Raw genomic sequence first — 19,628 nt, forward strand, 5'->3', positions numbered from 1 at the left:
ATGGAAGTCAGTGCCCTCCTCTTGTGCTCTCTAGGAGGACTGCCAGTGATTCCTAGCATCATGGGATGAATATGGCTGAATTGGTTCATGGGGAAAAGGGAGTCAAGCAGGTGGCAAAGTGCCATGGCTCCCTCTCCACCCAAGAGTGCAAACATATGAGATTATATCCCATAGGGTTTTTTTCAAAATCATTTTACTGTTTGTATTGGATATCTAGAGAGCCACATAATGCCGACTGTGGAGCATCAATTGGTATAAAGAGAGACCTCTCTGAGCTGCCAGAATCCTTTTTTAAAAACAAAAAACCAAGGAAATGTCACTAGGTGATGTGCCAGATGACTTCTTGAATTGTAAATTTAGATGTAGATGGCCTTTGAATGGGTATATCTTATTTGTCCTTTTAAACTGTAGCATGTTTTCATTAATGTGTTTTGAACTGAAGTTGTGCATTGTTGATTTGTTGTTGTCCCCCCCCCCCCCCCCCGCAGTAGAGGAGAGGGGAGCAAGAAATCATCACCATCCCAAGAACATTGAATAGTGTTTAAAAAGTCATGTTAGCTAATAATTATATATTTCTTAATTTAAGAGCGATGAAGAAATGCAGACAAACCAAAACCAGCAGGTATATGTATTTAGATTTGAGAGTTAGTGTGGTATAGTGGTTCAAGCATTGGATTACAACTCTGGAGAGCAGGGTTTTATTCCCTGCTCTGCCATGGAAACCCACTGGTCGAGTCACACACTCACAGCCCCAGAAAACCCCATGATAAGGTTGCCATAAGTCAGGAATGGATTAAAGCTACACAGCAAGAACATAGATAAGGAACTGCAAGGATAAGGAATGTTCTCTGGGCAGAGAAGACTGAAGGGAGATATGATCGCACTCTTTCAATACCTCAAGGAAGGGGGTGCAGGTTTGTTCCTTGCTGCCTCAGAGGGCAGAATAAGGTCTAAGGGTTTGAGCTTATGGGAGGGCCAATTTCAATTGAGCATCAAAGCGATGTCTTGACTGTTTCTTGCATCAATTGAGCATCAAAGGGATTTCTTGACTACATGTGTTAAGGTATTGGAGGTGAAAATGTTCAGATGTGGCAATGGTTGCAGAAGCCTAAATTGGCTACAGCTGGAGTCCAGAGCAGCAGCTGGATGTTCAAGGTCAACTGAACAGCACTAAATGTAAATATGCTATGTCTTCAGTCTGAAGAGGGATTGGTGTCTATGGTGCATAGCAACTTGTATAGGAAGAGGCTGGGCTTAGGGGTTGCCTCATGGTAGTTCAAAAACGCTGTGCTGTGGGAGTTTGAGATAGTGTGTTGTGTCGGTTGGTAAGAGATTTTGTATAGTGGAGATTAGCTCATGTTATTTGAAACAAAGCAATAAAGCCCTCATAGGAGTGAACTGCTAGAGAGTGATTCTTTGATCTAGCAGCTGTTTCTCCAGGCACTCTTCCAAGCAAGGCGAAAGCTTGTGTTTGGAGCTTCGCTCTGATCCTGTGGTGGAGAGATAACCAACGTCTTCATCCATTTGCCATCAGACTGGAATCACAGGCAAGATTCATCACCCAAATATCAACAACATGATGGGGATTCTCTAGCATTGAGCAGGGGATTGGATCTGATGGGCCATAAGGGCCCTTCCAACTTTATGATTCTATAATTCTGAAAGGGAGATTGGGCTTAAGTTTCTTCTCTTTCTCAGACAAAATGGAAATGGTTTTGTACTTTTTTGTGGGTTTTTTGGGCTATGTGGCCATGTTCTAGCAGAGTTTCTTTGATGTTTTGCCAGCATCTGTGGCTGGCATCTTCAGAGAATGCTTGCCTGGAAAAAGTGGGTATATACATACTGTGTGAGCCTAAGAAGGCAGGAGTGATTTGCATGTGTATTGTTCTGTTGCTGATGGCAGGCCTCAGGCTGGGAGGCTAATGCAAAAGAGGATTAGTGTCTGCTAATTGGTGACCATTATCTGTTGGGAAAGCCCCTACTCTGAGTGGTTTCCCATTTGCATTTGCTGAGTCCTTAATTTGCTATTCCTCAGGACTGGTAGCCAAATTTTGTTCACTTTAAGGGTTTCTTCTTTCTGGTTGAAATTGTCCAGATGTTTGTGGACACTGAGGACCAGGGTTTGAATGCCTGTTAGGCCTACTGAGTGGCTTTGGGCAAGTCACTCACTCTCAGCCTCAGAAAACCATGATAGGTTCACCTTAGAGTTACCACATACTGCAAAGACAGTTAGAACAGTGAGTGATGTTCTGTGACGATTGACCTGCATGTATGTTTTAGGCTGCCCATGTGCAGTGGAATTCAGTGCTGTCATGGGCAGATGGCAGATCTCTGGATTTCCCCTTTTGCTTGCAAGGAGCAACCTCACCTTTGGAGTTACACTATGGTGTTCTGTAGCCTGCCACACTGCAGAGGAAGATTGCTTGATTTCTGTTGTTGGGATATTGAAAATATTACAAAGTGTGTTTCAATCCTCATTGCTGGATTTCTTGAAGAAGTGCAATGACTCATGACTGATTTTATTTTTAGAGCCACACTCCCTCAAGCCACACACTAATTTTTTGCAATAGTATTTAAGGGAAGGTGTACATCTTGCACTGGGGGGGAAGAGTGCGCAGATTCCAACAACTCTGCAGGAAGAATAAACACTATAAAGGAAAAAAAGGGAAGTGGTCCAGTGGTGGATCCCTGCTTGTGTTTGGCCCTTTTTATTTTTTATTCATATCTGAACAGAATTACAATTATATATGATCAAATAATCTATACATTAAACAGCATTAAAATAGACAATATTCTTAAGTCAGTCATTATATATAAATGCAACAAATCATCATTTCTTTTAGAATCAGTACACTGAAATAAATAACTCAGGAGGGAAAAACACAAAAATAATTTAGTTGCCTTGAAAGGGCTTCATGAGTGCGCTCTTGTTTGATTCATACCGTGGGTAAACGCTCAGCCTTTGGAGAGAGTAAAATGTATTTAAAAGTTTACAAAAATGGCACAGGCAAATAAATTGTGTTGCTCATTGCCAATGTCACAAGGTCTGTCTAGTAGGAATTTATAACACTTGCATAACCACATTTATAATATAGTGGGAAAAGACACAGGATTATCATAGCAATGCAATATTGCTATACTGGGGGCTAGAAAATGTGATTTCTACACAGGGAATGTGCTAAACATACAAAAAGATACTTGATGTCCTGCACACCTATAGTGCACTATAGTGACCTCCTTGAAAGATCTTTATAGTCTGATTTGATCAGGTACAGAGATGATTTCCCCCAAACCAGCCAGTGACTCTCTCAGGCGAGGAGGAGTTTGAACCAAGGACTCCCACGCCCACCAGTTTATACTCACTACACTAATTGGCCAGCTAAATATTAACAAAAACCCATGGGCTGAGTCAGACATCCTGAACTAACCCAATATTCTGCCATTATATCTAGCCTATACAGGTTGTCCTGTCAGATTTGGTTCCTTTCTTTCCCCAAAATCCAAATTGATCCAAAAGCTAACTGTACGTAAGGCAAGCCTCAATGTGCTGCCTCATTTGTGTGTGGTTTCTACTACTGCATTTAACTGCTGTAATTATCATAAGTATGGAACAAGTTGTCATGGCTTTAACGGGGAACTTAACATTTTGGTGCTGGGTTCCTATGCATAAGACATTGTTCTGCCACAGATAGGGGGAAAAATACTATTGCAACCAAAAGCTACTTCCTCTGCTACTAGGAATAGATGATGTGGCTACAGTTCAGATACAGAATATGCTTCTGGACTGACAACAGAACTGATGTAGCTCAAGACTGGCAACAGATGGGAGCAGTTTTATTTCAGTAAACTTGGGACTGACTTCCCCAGACTACTATGGCATTAGAGAAACTATTCTGAAACAGTGAAAATCCATGTGAGTGTTCAAGTAGGCACTTTAGAAAGCAAGAAGTTATTCTGCCTCTCTTTAGGTCCCACAGAGCTAGAGGAAAATCCTTCTAGTCAATAGCAGCTGCTTTGTAGCTCCTTTCCTTCTTGCATTGAATATCCCTTTTCTTCTAGTGATTATGGTTTACAATGTATATATGTAAAATTATACTCAAAAGTCATGCAGAAAATATTTTTAATATGAGTTAACATTACTGAGTAAAACAGGGTCATTTAAGGGTCAATGATCAGATTCATTTCCTCATGAAATAGATTGCAGCCATTTCCCCCATTTTCCAATTTCTTCAGAGGTTTCCCGCTCCCCAATCCTAGGTATATAATTTCCTTTGCCATCACCTGAATAATAAATGTAAAAGGAGGTCAATGAAATATAAAGTGCATCCTCTGTTTTACTTAGAGAATTGGGAAAGATGAATGGGGGCAGCTGAATAAACATCTCACTGGTACTCAGAGAGTACATCTGCTCAATGATTTTTAATGTCAGGTATTAATCTTTAATTCCACATCACAGCAGTTGATTGAATTGGGAAGGGAAAGAAAACCCCCAAAACAAAACAGATATTTACACCTAAAGTTCACATCACTTATTGGTTGATTCCAGAAACATGCTATCACAATATATACAATGAAATATCTTTAGGACTCTGGTACAAATGTTTTGTTTGTATTCTTTTAGGTTTGTTTTTTCTTACAGTTAATACAGGTTTTCTGAACATGAATACACAAAAAGAGAACTGGTTAGAGGGGTTTTGCTTTTTTAAATCACAGATTGCCATAGGTTAAAAACACATTTACAGGGCAGAGTACCAGTCAGACATCACAATCTATACATTTTTTGCTCAGATTTCCTGTATAAATACACAGCGTTCAAGTGGGATATTTACACAGAAATAAAAAAGGGGGACAGTAATCAACATGATTTCCCCTCCCCAAATTTCCTGCTGTCATTCTCCCTCATGTAAGATATTATTTAGCCCCCCCCCCTTTTTAGGATTAAATAAGGGGAAAAATGAGAGTGGGAATACTTGTGGGGGAAGGAAACCCTATACTTTGTTATTGTAATAAAATGCAATTATATTTCCTACTGCTACCACACGATGGAACAAATTCATCCCGTTTTCAACAAATGTCTTTGCAACTCTCTCTTCTTCTAGACAAAGGGCAGGAAGAACATATTTTGGAGCAGTTTATACCTTTTCCAAGGCACCACGATTCTGTGTGCTATTTTACTGTCCAAAAATATTTTAAAAATAATTTCTGTTTTGCTATCTGTGTCCAAAGAATTACTATATTTTTCAACAAGAACTTTGGCTTTCAAAGCCATGTCAGCACAAACCCCATGCAACGTGGTTTGAAAACTCTATTAAGCAACATGAATGATACAGGCTTGGAGATTCAGTTTAGCAACTGGACTGCCTTCTGCATTATATTTTGTGGCCCTGATTTATATGATGCTGAATTTTGCATTCACCAATTGAAATACACTGGAAATTGCATCGTACATATAAACACAAAGCAGCCCCCTTTAAAAAGCCACTTAACACACACACACACACACAACGTTGTGTAGAAATGTGAAAATGATGCTTCCTTACAAGAATCCTTATGAACACATATCTAAATTTGCCTCTCTTCATAAAACATGATGTCTATGGAAAAGGATAATAACTGGTTTTATTTATATCATTAGAAAACTCATTGGAATAAAAACATACAATTTGTAGAAGCTTTTCCTAGCTATACTCAGGCTGCAACCCCTCTAAATCACACTTACTTAGGGAGTAGGTCCAGACAGCTCAGACGAGTTCTAGGTAAACCTGTTTAGAATTGCACTGCCAATGTCATACCCTATAAAGATGATATGATTTTAGAATCCTTCTGGTAGATAAAATTATGACTGGCTGGAAAACTCCTCCTGGTGGATAAAATTTATCCTGCTTGACATTCTAATATTAGCTTGGAAGTTTGTCTTTTACATCTAAATTTGTGCTTGCCAGGAGCGATTTCTGGTGGCTTTGGAAAGCCAGCATGCTTTGTAGGATTGGTCCTTGTAGGCTAAAATTAAGAGGGAAGGCAAAAGATTTCAATAGTGCAGGCTGAGAAAGAAAACAAAACCATTTTTTCCCCCAAGGCTTGTTCGTTAGTTAAATTATAAGGGCAAAGGATGTACTTATTTGCATTGGAGAGAGCTTAAGCAAACTATCACACAAACATACCTCAATCAAAATAAATTTCAGTCATTCAAGGGCATACTATCCTCTTTACCTGTTTAGGAAAAAAGTCATTTTTTAATCATATCTTTATCATGACTGAATGAACAGGGTAATTAGGACTTTAAGGTTTTTCATTCCTGGTGTTAGTAGATATCTGTTAATGCAACTGGCCTTCCCTTTCCTCTTCTGCATGCCTGCTCCACTCATATCTGCTCTGAAGGGCAGCTTTACCTCTCCAGAGAGTTGGGTGCTAAGTGGGAAATTGCAGGGGGAATCCATTCTGGATTTTGTAGCCATTGACAGTTTGGGATGCAGGGTCAGTCCTTTACATTTTCTGTGCTCTGATTCACCTTTAGTGTAACGTGTTTTGTAATGTGCTTTTGGGTATCACTATGAAAAATGGAACAAAACAAAACTAAACCAAACCCAAACAAATAGTTTTTTTCTAGCCCTCCGAGGGAAGAAGAACAAAACTGGATGTTAAACAAAGATAACAATCTTGCTTTTTTAAGGTACTGAATGAGACAGTAATAAACAAAAAACAAGTTAACAATCTTCAACTCTCAATGTATAATTAAATATAAATTATTAATTTTTACCACATTGCCTAGCATGTATTAAGATTTCTTTCTTTATATGTTGTCTGTAACCTTTCTCGGTGTTAGTTATATCAGATAGCTTATGGCAGCATGTTCCACAGTTCCTTTGGTTAAAAAGTGCAATGTTGGCATGGAAAAGGAATTGGCTGCTCTAGTTCTTGAATATAAATACACATAGTGGCTCTTTTTCACTCTCACAGTCCCCAGTGGTTGGTCACTACTTTAGTCCACCTTTTTTAAAATGGAAAAGCAACAAAATAGATTTTTGTTTTGTATTCTGTGGGCAACCTTTACAACTTCTGTTTTTATAGTGTTATAAACCTACTGTTTAAAAAAGGTAATAGTAATTCTGTGACATTGGAACAAATAGAGGTCCTGTGGTCCAATAGCACTGTCAGGTTTTGGGGATGTGGCAGAAGAGAAGACAAAAGTTTGTAAAATGCAGATTCTTAGTCTAGAGGCAAAGGTCAAACATCTGCTCAAGCTTTCCTTTTATTCTAGCTCATTTACTTAGTTGCTGTGGCATAAACAACTACTAGCTTACTTCTTGAACTAGAATAAAAGTGCTAGTGCCAACAGCCAGTCTAGGCTTAGCCAAAGAAAGGCTGCAGGTGTCATGATTAGGTATTTTCCTCATACTGTAGGCATCAGTACATACAGACAACAGTAACAATGGGAAAAGCAGGAAATCAAAGCTCGTGACAGGAAGAGTTTGTTTGAAATGAAGCCTTAACACTGAAACGGCAGCCAGTAAGCACTGGTTAGATTGCTTCAACACACCTGAGGCAATGCAGAGAGACTACTGCAAAGTAGTTGACACCTCAAGCCTGGAATATTCAGTTTTTTCTTTAGCAAATGTCAGTGCCTCTGAACTGTGCACCTTCTGGCTTGACACTTCATGGAATCCCTGAATTAGAAATGAGCATTCACTTACTACAGCAAAAAAACCCCACATTCTTAGTGCAACTGCTTCAACTTGTGCGCATCTCAATACTGGGAGGAAAGCCCGTAAAAAAAATCTGTACCACATTCCCCCTCAAAACTTTAACATTTCTCAGTTTCTGCAAGTATCTATAGCTAAAGTCATATATCCCCTCCTGCCGTCTCATTAACTGTAGAAGGAATGAAGCACCCACTACAAAGAGAAAAAAGGAAGAAAAAAAAAAGGACAAACCCCCAAACTTCCCAAAGTCTGAAAAGTATAAAATTAAATAAAAAAGAAAGCAGCAACCACACATGCTGGCCCCAGTCTCTGGCCCCAGTCATTCTCACAGCAGCAGAGAATAAACCAGTTCGTTTTGCTTCTTCTCCTCTGAAGATTCAGATTATAAATCATTTCTGTTTCTTAGGCCTGGAATGATCATGCAAACTGTTCTTCCCATAGTATTGCCTACTGCTCACTGATGCCATGTTCCCAGGCCACCCTGGCCTGCTCCTCTTTTGCACCACTAATGGGCTGGGAGATTTTGCGATGGAGTGCTCGGTGTTTTTCTTCCTCTTCCAAAACCATTCCCTCCTCATTATCCATATTTGGGAGACGGGAGTGATATGGTTTAGGGGGTAGAGCTGGAGGGTCTATCACATCCTGAGGAATGACTCCAGATGGAGCAGAGTGGCTTCGACATGGCTGGGATTTGAGAGTTTCCAGAACATCGGGCTCGGAGAGACTGTACCTGACAGGGAGGTAGGGTGTCTCTAAGTCCTCATCAGTATTCCAGGCCTGGCTAGGGACAGAATCCATGGTGTCTGTTCGAGGAGGGGGTTCAGATGAATGCCCAAAGTTACTTTCACTTAATGAGGACACTCCGCTGCTGGCACTGCCTGAAAGGGTAGAGTTGCTTCCATCTAGGCCAGACTGGGGACTTGTGGGTGATGCAGGTATTGGGTGAAGAGGTGACTATTCAAAAGAACAAAAAACAGCAATATAGAACATAGAAATTAATACAAAACAAGTTTTGTATTCTTCCCACATTAATTCCCATTTTAAAGATTTTATGCTTAAATAATTAAAAATGCAAAATAAAAATATTAAGAATGCGTGCCCCAGCTTTGGGTTTCCATTACTTACATGTGGGCATTAAGCACAAGAAAAAAACAATTATACAAAACAATGATTGGTCTATAAGGAAAAAAAAACCCTACAAAAGCCACAGCTGGGCAATACTTTTATTAAGACTAATCAAATATCATAAGTATGTGCAAGCTTATAATTCTCTAGGACTTGTTTGTCAGAGTGGATGGCACAAAAAAGCAGTGGATGGGGGAAAGGGGAAATTAATCTATTAGAGTAGATGTTCTAGCCATACAGTCTGCATTTAAGTCTCAAATACATTTAAGTCTCCATTTCAGTCTCAAAATGGAGATTGCAGATTGAATGAAGTAATTTTTGCTGGGGGTTATAGATATCAGATTGTATCTAGGACTGTAGCATGAAGAAACAGCTGACCTTCATTTTATGACGTTTTGTTTGGTTCTCATAAAAATACTCATGGTTATGTTTAAGCTAATACTGACCTCAGTTCTTAGGAATTAATAGCTGCCAGAGTGATCAGACTGAAAGGAGGATGTAATGCAGGGAATTTCAAACAAGTGCAGCTTTTAAAATAACAAGTAGAATCCATCAAAATAGTTTCTTCTGCACAACCAAAATTAAAGATATAGAGGTTCTTTCTTTGTATCTATCATCCTATTCAACAATGGCATACTTAGGAAGATTGAGTTTATCCTTTTGAGTTGTTATGCTTTGATCACTCAAAATCAAAATGTTTACTAAAGTTTGATTTGTATTACTAAAGTTTGATTTATATTACCACTGCTAATTTGAACTTTTAGCAACACTGCCATTTAGAATAGATTTATTGTGTTACTTCGCCCATGATGTAAACCAAATCTTCACTAAGGGAGGGATACAAATGGGTAGAAAGGGGCAGCGAGACATTGCCCCTTTCTACCCCGGATGGAGGCTGCAGCAGACAAATGCTGTGGCCTCTTCAAGGCCTAAAAAGAGCCCACTCCCAGCGGGTTCTTTTTGTGCCGTGCGCTGGGCACCATTGGCATCCTCATACGCAACAATGATGTCTGTGTGGTGCGGCGCTATTTGGGCGCTGAGCCACACAGACTTCATAATTGCACGCCCTGCGTGGAAGGGTGCGTGCAATCATGGTGCCCAGCCCTACAAAACCCTAATTTTGGCCCCAGACCGTCACAAAGCGCCAGTCTGTACAGAACCTAAATTAAGCAACAGAAGGAGGCTTTGAGGCCTTTAAGCAGAAGCTAGATGGCCATCTGCTGGGGATGCTTTGATTTGGATTTCCTGCATGGCAGGGGGTTGGACTGGATGGCCCTTGCGGTCTCTTCCAACTCTATGATTCTATGATTCTAAGGGTGACATATATTCTGTTAATCTATCAGGCCAAAGAGGAGCACATAATTTCTCCCAGTACATTCACTAAATCTCATGGAGTTGGAGAGATCATTTTACCTTTCGCAGTGTTCGTGCAGGCAGTGCTGGGGGGCCATCGTTCAGGTGATGATGGAAGGCATCAAAATGCAATGAGTAGTGACCTTAAATGAGATAAACCAAAGAGCAGTAGATCAGAAGTAGCACTTTTGTTAATTGTCACTTGTTATTGCTGTGTATCTTCAAGTCATTTCACTTAATCCTAATAGTACAGTGCAGCTCTTAGAAACCAACCCTTTTTACTTTCAGTTTCAATGTTCACAGTAACGCACAGAACAAATATCTTATCAAGGCTTCCGTGGCAAGACAACAGGCTCTTTACACATCTGAAACCTCAATTTCTCTTTAATAATTTAATAATTGGAGCTCAATGAATATTTATTTGTAGATGAATGCTTTTAGAAAGGTATCAGGTTAATCTACATCACTCACAGGCCTAATTCCAGTCCCAAAGCACATTCACAGAACTACTGAACTTTTAAAGATGTATGTAACCGTCAGCCAAGAGAATTAGGAAAGTCTTTTTTTTTTTGCTCCTTTTCTTTTTTCAGAAGGAAAACAGATAATGGCCTTCATATGGTTTATCTGGGCATTAATGCAGGTTTGTTTCTGCAGACCTACTGGCCATATCCTTACCATGGGGTAGGCTTCGGGGAGGCACTGGTGGGGCCAGGATGCTCCCAACATGAGCAGACAGGAATGGCAAGGCCTCTCTGGTTCCGCTGTCCAGACTCCAGCTGCTTGGTGCTGCTGGAACAGCTGAAGGATGGAAACAGATGGAATTTGGGTAATATTATAATACAAATGTCACTGGGATTTATTTAATGGGACTGAAGGCTGACTTTTCTTCCTTTCTTTTAAAAAAAGCATCTGGAGTATTGTGGGACTGGTCCCATGCTCTTAAGCATATTCACTGAAGGTAGTGAGTGATAAGGAACTGTGCACTTTTTGGTCACAGGAACAGAACAGTTTCTAGGAATTAACATGATCAGAATATCAAGAACAGATTTATGGACTATATATATATATATTGTAAAAAGCAAGAGGAAAGGAAGTAGGTATGAAGAACATAAAAAAGAAATTTCACTATACAGAACAGAGCCTGTTACTGTGCCGCGATGACCAAGATTAAACAAGTTATTCTCTTTTGCTTTCAAACTATTTTAAAGAAACACAACCACCTGAATATTCATGGAATCAAACAAAAAAGTTTGAATATTCATGGAATCAAATAGAAAAAGCCCTACAAGAAAATGCCCTTATATAACCCATGGTGACAATCATATCCCAAAGGATATAAACATAATCTTGCTGACAGAAAAATTCAGCCATGGAACTTGGCCAAAGTCATGCATCCACAGCAACAGTAGAGGACAGTATTATAGCAGAAGACAGTACTGTAGTTGGAAGAGGAAGGAACTACCAGCTTGCAGGCTTGAAATGATCTCTTTTCACAAACTGGTAAAGTCAAGGTAGGTGATATAAATGATATTAAAAAGCAACATTTACACTAATTTATGTTAACAGTAGCTTCAGTTTAACAAACTCTCCTCTTGCTCTCATTGAATACATAAAAACTAAACTACTGAGCAGATGTAGCATAAAACTTCTGTATATGTAACTATGTTGTTTCCCCTCTATCCTACAAATAACCCTACATTTAATCTCCAGACTCCCTTTCCATAGCCATTTCTTTAGTGACTGAAGCAGAAGGCATAAGAGAACCATCATAGCCAAACAAAAGACAATGACTACATCTGCTGAGATGTCTGGAGGATTCATAGACAGATGGTGCCTGTATCTAAAAGGTAGTGATGGTAGTGGGGTGTGTTGGGCTGTTATGTGAGGTCAGTACAGAATTGTGACCTCCACAATGTCAAAAAGTCATCCTACCTGAACACTAACAGCATGATTTATGTCAGTGAATGCATACATGAAGCAGTTTTAATTTCATAGATCCTAAAATGATCACCATCTTCCAAGGCAAAAGTAAAGTGCTTGTATGCATTAGCAAAATAACAGTCAAACCCTCCATCCTGCATGCATATAGAAGGAATATAGTTCTGAATAGGTTTTTTAGCTTCTATAACTACAGTAAAATGTATTTCATGTCAAGGAAACATTTCTTAAGGTTGCGTGTCCTTTTTTAAAAAATTATATTCTGTTTATGCTCTGCAGCTAGTTTAAATAGCTCTGGTGCAATGTTAGGCAACGTCATTGTATCTTGGTATACAATGTTAGGCAATAATGTTTTAGCCAGGTCTACAAATAGGAAGCATCTTCTCTGCTGGTGGCAGCAAGAGACTATCAGTCTGTTGTCAGTAGTGAGGCAGTGAAAAGATAAAATGATATACAGTGTGCCCATGGTATCCACTGGGATTTGGTTCCAGGATCTCCCATGGATACCAAAATCTGTGGATGCCCAAGTCTCATTAAATACAACAGCATAGTAAAATGATATCCCCAATATAAAACGACAAAATCCAGGTTTGCTTTTTTGTACTTATATTTCTTGAATATTTTAAATCCATGGATGGTTGAATCTGTGGATTCAGAGGGCTGACTGGACTTGTTAAAATTTAGTAACTTGAGATTTCAACTTGTCTAGGTTTTTTTTTTTTTTTTTGCATCAGGCCACACTGGGTGTTTTATCAGTAAAACCACAGCTCATTTATCACAATAACAAATGTTGCTCATAGTTTTTCTTTGTCTTGTTTTCATAAAACACATGATAGTCTTGCATCTTTGACTTGTTCTAAAAGGTAAAGATAAATGTTTCCCCTTTGAAAAGATTGTCAAGTACTGTCTGACTGTAGGGGGTGGTGCTCATCTCTGTTACTAAACCAAGGAAGTCAGCATTGCCAAAGACGACTCCTTGGTCATGTGGCCAGCATGACTGCATGGAATGCTGTTACCTACCTATCAAAGTGGTAACTATTTATCTACTTGCACTTTTATATGCTTTCGAACTGCTAGGTTGGCAGAAGCTAGGACTAGTAATGGGAGCTCACTGTGTGACATGGTGCTTGGGCCTTCAACTGCTGACCCGCTGACCTTGCAATGATCAGAGTCATCATCTTAACCGCTGAGCCTCTGCATTCGATGTCCCAAACATGTCAGTTAGTTTCTCAATACAGCATTAAGGTAGAAGGGTTGTCAGAAAATAGTGGAGGTTCCTCCTCCATTGTATTGCCTATGTTAATGTATGTACAAGATGTTGGGAACAGTGAATGGATCAGGATTCTGCTAATATACTTCCTATTCTGCTACCTTGCTGAGTATCGTGGGTGTAGTGTTGAATTCTTCCAAGCTAATGGTTTTTGGCAATTTCACTAACATAGGTGTAGTTCCTCCACCAGGAATTGGTGCGGAAGACTGAGGTTCTTTGCTGTATGCCTGTTGGTTTGAATCCGTTAGGATTTTGTAGAAGTTGCCGTGATGGTTACCGAAGTTTCCAAGGTTACAATACTCAGTTCCAGTCACCAGTCAGATCACCTTCAGTATTTTTCTTAAGCATTCTTACACTTTGGTCATTCAGGAAATTAACAGGAATATGGGCCCAAACAGACAGGCCAAAATAAAGCTGCTTCGGGCCACTTTGAAGGTATGCTGTTTAAATGATGCATTGAATCAATCTAGGTACATCCTTACACCTCTGTCAGAATTATAGAGCAAAGTGTTACCCATTTCACCTAGTGTGTCAGTTTAATTCATCCTGGGATCCCTTAAATAGATGTAAACTAGAACTCCATGGTATTAATTACACTCATGGTGCTGTCCTTGTGTAGATATTACCAGGCAGTCCTGTTCCTAGGTTGTGTACTTGATTTGGTTTTATGTTCTGCACATTCTAGACTTGGTCTGAGGGTGTGGGAAGATCCAGATTATTCTCCTCTCATAGTCAGACCAGCACCTGGTACATTCTGTACATCAACTCTTACTAGGTGTTGAAGTGGTGGTAGTCTGTTGCAATGATCTGGCCTTGTGATCTGTCCTAACTGATGGATTGAATTAATTTCCAGAATGCCATCAGTGAGCTCATATCAGCTAACAACAGTTCTACTAATACTATGAATAATCTTCAAAACAAGGAAATAACAGGATTACTGAACTCTTTACAGACTGAACCTCAATTTACTTTGGTACAACTTATGAACTTTGAGCAATGGAAGGAAAAAGGTGACAAAAAGCAGGTGAAGAAGAACTCAGGATGAGTTTGAGCAAATAAAACTGTAGCTGCACTGTGATCTAATGCAGCTTTTCTAAATAAAGCAAAAAATTATACTATTTTGCAACTGCAACAGTTGTTGCTCCTTACAGCTAAGGATTTAGCTTCCATGATGCATGTCCTGGTAACTTTGAAACTGCATTGTCTTACTGTACCCAATGTACAACTGCTATTGAAGAGTATTCAGAAATTGCGGTGGTTCAGAATGTAGCAATGACGCTGCCAAGTAATGGCTGTTGTAGAGATCACACATTATCAACCTTAAAGTGCTTCACTGGTTTTAGTTCATTTCTGATAGGAATTAGATTTGTTTTAAATTATATGTTTTAAAATTTTTAAAAGTTTTAATTATTTTTATATGAACTTCCTTAGATATCATTCCATAAAATGCAGGATATGAGGTTTTTTTTAAAATAAATAGTTGACCAAAATATTAAAATGGAAGTGTTAATGAAAGTTCAGACACACACACAAAAAACTAACACTGCTGTTGGTATTTAGGGTTTATAAATGGCCATGGAATAATTTAAAATAAATATGAAGTAAAAAAGATAGTAACTGACAGGAAGAAATATTAGGATTAAAAATTAGACATGGAAAATGGTATCAAGAGACACAGAACCTCTATCTAAAATTTATTTACTTATTATGACTCTGAAGACCTAAGTAAGCAACTATAACCTATGATACCACATGATGGCAATCAGAGTCCATTTATGACTGTTTGGAGCCCATTGCTTTCTGAAGCAATGCCACAACGCAAGATCTAATTCTGCTGGAGTGGGAAGAAGGAGGCTATGGTAACTCAGAGAAGTGCCATGTGCTGGAAAGAGCAGAAATAACCCCAATGTTACTGTATTGTGTTATTTTATGTAAGTCACTTTGGGAATCTGTCTAGCCTGAGAAACAAAGTATCAATCAAATAAATACATCAGACACAGAATGCTACTAAATTGCTGTTGGCTGTCATAAAATGTTCGTATCACCATTGCCAATAAGACTGTCAAAACAGATACTGTTGCAGTCATAATACATTGGGGATATATACCTTAAGAATGTAAGAGCTCTGTGTTCAATATAGAAAATGAGTAGGAGCTGATATATGTGGGAGTCACTGGTTACCTACTCTGCATTAGTATCTCAGAAGACTGAATCCTGGGTGAAGAAGAACAACTGATTATGGCTATGAGTCCTACTGATATCCTTCTTTTAGTGTTCGGTGAATTCCATCTAAGGGATGCTGGCTGTTAGTAAAATAGTACTGCTGTTGGCTGATTCATCTGATAATACTGGTATCTGTTCTTTGTTATCAGACTACTGATGTTAATTACTAATATATCACATGATGAAATGCCGCCATTTTACAGAACAGCTACCAAATATAGCTGCTATACAAGACAACAGAGCAAAGCTCAAATAATGAACTACTACAGTATTTTTTTTCCTGATCAGTATAAGTACCCCCAAGGGAAAAATGACATACATGTTAGTATTGTATTCAGCATTTACATCGTAACACATTTATCTAAAGCCCCTTCATTTTACATACATCCATATCCACGGATTCTGCGTACATAGATTCAACCATCCACAGCTTGAAAAGGTTATTAAAAAATTCCAAAAAGCAAACCTTGATTTTGCCATTTTATATAAGGGATACCATTTTACTACACCACTGTATATCATGGGACTTGAGCATCCACAGATTTTGGTATCCATGAATATGGATCTATGGCATCCATGGATATGGATGGCCATCCTGGAACCAAATCCAAGTGGATATCAAGAGCCCACTGTGCTTTGTCTGATCTAATTATAAAATTAAAGAACACACATTAAAACCAAAAATAAAGCATGCAGCATTTAAATTATGGGTGTTTGGATATTCTCCCTCCTCTGTCCACACTGTGCCAGAGTACTATTTCCATACTGAGAAAACCTGACCTACACTTCTGATCCTGAGTAGTGTTCTCTGATCAATGGAATGTTCAGATAAGGGGCAAAGCCTCTATTGTACTATAGTGTCCAAAGTATCCAAAGTATGTTTAAAGTGATTAGATTTATAAGTACTATAGAAAAATTTGAAAGCTTTAAGCTATTACAGATTGAGACTGAATCCAGACAAAACGGAGGTGCTCACAGTAGCGGCCCTGAAACCAGGAATCGGGTTGCAACCTCTGGTCCTGTATGGGGTCACACTCTCCATCAAGGACTGCGTTCGCAGTGTGGGGGTGCTCCTTGATTTGTCGCTCCTGATGTCAAATCAGGTAAATGCGACAGTCAAGAGTGCTTGTTATCAGCTTTGGCTGATACGCCAGCTGCGCCCTTTCCTGGAAGTAAGGGATCTTGAGGCTGTTGTCCACGTGCTGGTAACCTCACGTCTAGACTTCTCTAATGTGCTCTACATGGGGCTACCCTCGTACTTGATCTGGAAACTGCAACTAGTACAGAATATGGCAGCCAGAGTAATTTCTGGAACATCTAGAAGAGATCATATTACTCCGGTTCTAAAGTCCCTCCACTGGCTGCCTATTAGTTTCTGGGCCCAGTACAAGGTGTTGGTTATTAACTTTAAAACCCTAAATGGCTTGGGTCCAAACTATCTTCGGGACCGCCTTCTCCCCTACAATACTCCCTGTGCACTTCGGTCCTCTGGGAGAGGCCTACTTCAGCCACAAACATCTAGGCTCTCGGCTACCTCCCAGAGGGCATTTTCCATCATCGCCCCCAGACTGTGGAATGGCCTGCCGGATGAGATCTGTCTGCTTACATCCCTAGACAGCTTTAAAAAGGCTGTTAAGACGGATCTCTTCCGGCAGGCCTTCCCAGAATAGAGAACCCGGTCTCAGGAAACTCCTATAAATAAATAGATACCGCGGCTCCCATTGATTATTGTTATATTGATTACTGTTATGTTGTTTGACCTTTGGGTCAGTTTTAACTTGTATGGTTTTAATTCTTTATTAGATTTAAGGGGAGGAGGCTACTAGGGATTTGATATGTTTTGTATTTTTAACTTGTTAGCCGCCCCGATTGCTCTCAGAGGGGCGGGATACAAATAAATATTATTATTATTATTATTATTATTATTATTATTATTATTATTATTATTACAGGATATTTTGCCAAGAAAAATAACCGCAGAAAAATAGAAGTGACGCTTCTTGAATGAATACACATGCCTAGGTATCTTCAGCTATTGGGGAGAACTCTTCAAGTGATTTGCACTGCTTGTGTTGTATTATCATACGCTGAATAAGAAAATCCTGCTTCATAACTCATATTTCCCCCCATGGCTACAATTTCCACATAGGGAACATACTTTGACACGTGAAATGTGGCACAAAAGTGAATATTCTGCTGGAGAGTGCATGGACACAGTCACTGCTCTATGATCAGTTACTTGTTCTGCATACTCATGCAAAATCAAACCATTTTACTGCATTTTAAATCTTTTGAAATACTGTATATAGCAATAGTAAGCAATAGCACATTTCTATACAGCTTATCAATGAACTAGCATTCCCGAAGCGGTTTACAATATATAAGCCAGTTGCCCCTATACTTAATTTAATGTAGAGATGATCACAGCATAGAAAAAGAAGTATCACATATGAGCTGGGTTTAAGAGATTATTAGAGATAAAACCATTTTGCATAAACATAAGATATTAATGTCAAACCAGTGACATTAGTAGATTTGTATGTCAGAAACAAAATAATATGTATTCAGCAAAAGATACCTTTTTCAGCTACAGATAGATTGGGGTCACTACAGGGTTTGCATGGTCCAATCACCTGATGGAGCAAGGCTCTCTGGAAATTTGGGTGCTAAGAAAGAGAAAAGACCATTGAGAATAAACACTGACATACTTGCTAATACAGAACTCTAGGATAATTGGTTGAGTTTCTTTCTGCAATGGAATTTATAACTCACATGAATGTCAGTATATTACTATCAATCAACTGGCTTTAGTCCTAGTACAAATATATTTATTCCAAACAAATGCCAACATGGCCCTTGGAGCATCAATAGGTTTTTTAGGCTTATTAGGGTTGTAATAATATAAATTAACAAGTACTAAGCCTTATTTGCAATTATTTATCTAACTCTGGCAGGTATCTTGTTAGTTTCAACTAAACTAGACTCATTCACTCAATTGTTGAATGGTGCATTAGTACATAGATAAATCCCATTGATTCAATGGGTCTACTTTAGTTAACACTAACTATATTTTAGGCAGGCATGTTTTACTTTTGAATAATACAAAATCAGTATTTTGAGATTGGTCCATGTTTCTGTGTAGATTTCTAGCTGTTTCCTCTGAAAGATCTGAATTTATAATCTGATTGTTAATGTTGAATTCATTTTGAAAAGTCTGATTTTTCTTCCTAAGCTGTTTTGGCTGATTATAGTAAGCTCTCAAACAAAGAAAGAGAGAATACCTAATTCTACAAAATGGATAAGGGAAGAAACAATATTTACTTTTGTATAAAAGAGTAACAAAAACTTCAGACATTCCCCTTCCCAAGAAAGGTGAAGCAGCTATTCTTAAGCATGGTTTCCCAGAAGGGAAATATTTCTTTTAATCTGCAAAGATACAGAGAAACAAAACCTACTTGTGTGAACATGCACACCGTGTTTAGACATTAAGAATCCTGGCCTTTTTCTTTCTCTTCCCTTTCCATTCAAAACGAAAGGCAGACAAGAAGCATGGTGCAAGGTATGATGTGGCAGCAGAATAATACTAAACATGCCATCCCTTGCCCAAAGCAGGAACAAATGGGAACAGGACCTCCCCTGGAGGTACAGTAAATTTCAATTAAACTGAATTCATTAGTTCCCATTTCTTAAACATCTTTCTTTTCCTGTATAGAAAATGGATGGTATGTTAAATCTCAGCTAGTACATTCAGAAAAAGATACTGAAATTCTTACCTGTCCATTTTCCATGATAGCTGCAGGATACATGGCACTACTAGGACGGTCTCTGTGTGTTGGTAGCAGCATCATCAACTCTCGATTATGACGGTATTTATCTGGTAGAGAGGGAGAGCCTGTAAACAAGTGAGAACAATCACGTATACATGACAAAACTCAACAGATCTTTGGCCCAATCACTTAAATTTCTTGAGACACATGAGCTGCAATTAATGAAACATTGATTACATTTCAGCATAAGAT

General features: G+C 38.9%; 1 protein-coding gene across 10 annotated transcripts in view; it reads right to left on the reverse strand.

The window, feature by feature from the left end:
- Nucleotides 1–2,683: 2,683 nt before the first annotated feature.
- Nucleotides 2,684–19,628, reverse strand: part of DOCK3 (dedicator of cytokinesis 3) — a 272,592-nt gene continuing 255,647 nt past the window's right edge. For 6 of the 10 annotated variants that reach the window (XM_089525143.1, XM_089525134.1, XM_089525125.1 and 3 more), the window contains 5 exons: nt 19,383–19,501; nt 18,188–18,275; nt 10,854–10,976; nt 10,239–10,321; nt 2,684–8,654 (listed from right to left, as the gene is read on the reverse strand). In XM_089525143.1, coding sequence (XP_089381269.1) covers nt 8,148–8,654; nt 10,239–10,321; nt 10,854–10,976; nt 18,188–18,275; nt 19,383–19,501 — 920 coding nt within the window. In that variant the 3' untranslated portion in view covers nt 2,684–8,147. The remainder of the gene's footprint in view (nt 8,655–10,238; nt 10,322–10,853; nt 10,977–18,187; nt 18,276–19,382; nt 19,502–19,628) is intronic. The other 4 variants (XM_089525190.1, XM_089525181.1, XM_089525154.1 and 1 more) reach the window with 2 other exon arrangements.

Source organism: Sceloporus occidentalis, unplaced genomic scaffold (assembly GCF_023333645.1).
Source record: "Sceloporus occidentalis isolate IW3139 unplaced genomic scaffold, rSceOcc1.0.p SCAF_1, whole genome shotgun sequence".
Taxonomy (NCBI): Eukaryota; Metazoa; Chordata; class Lepidosauria; order Squamata; family Phrynosomatidae; genus Sceloporus; species Sceloporus occidentalis.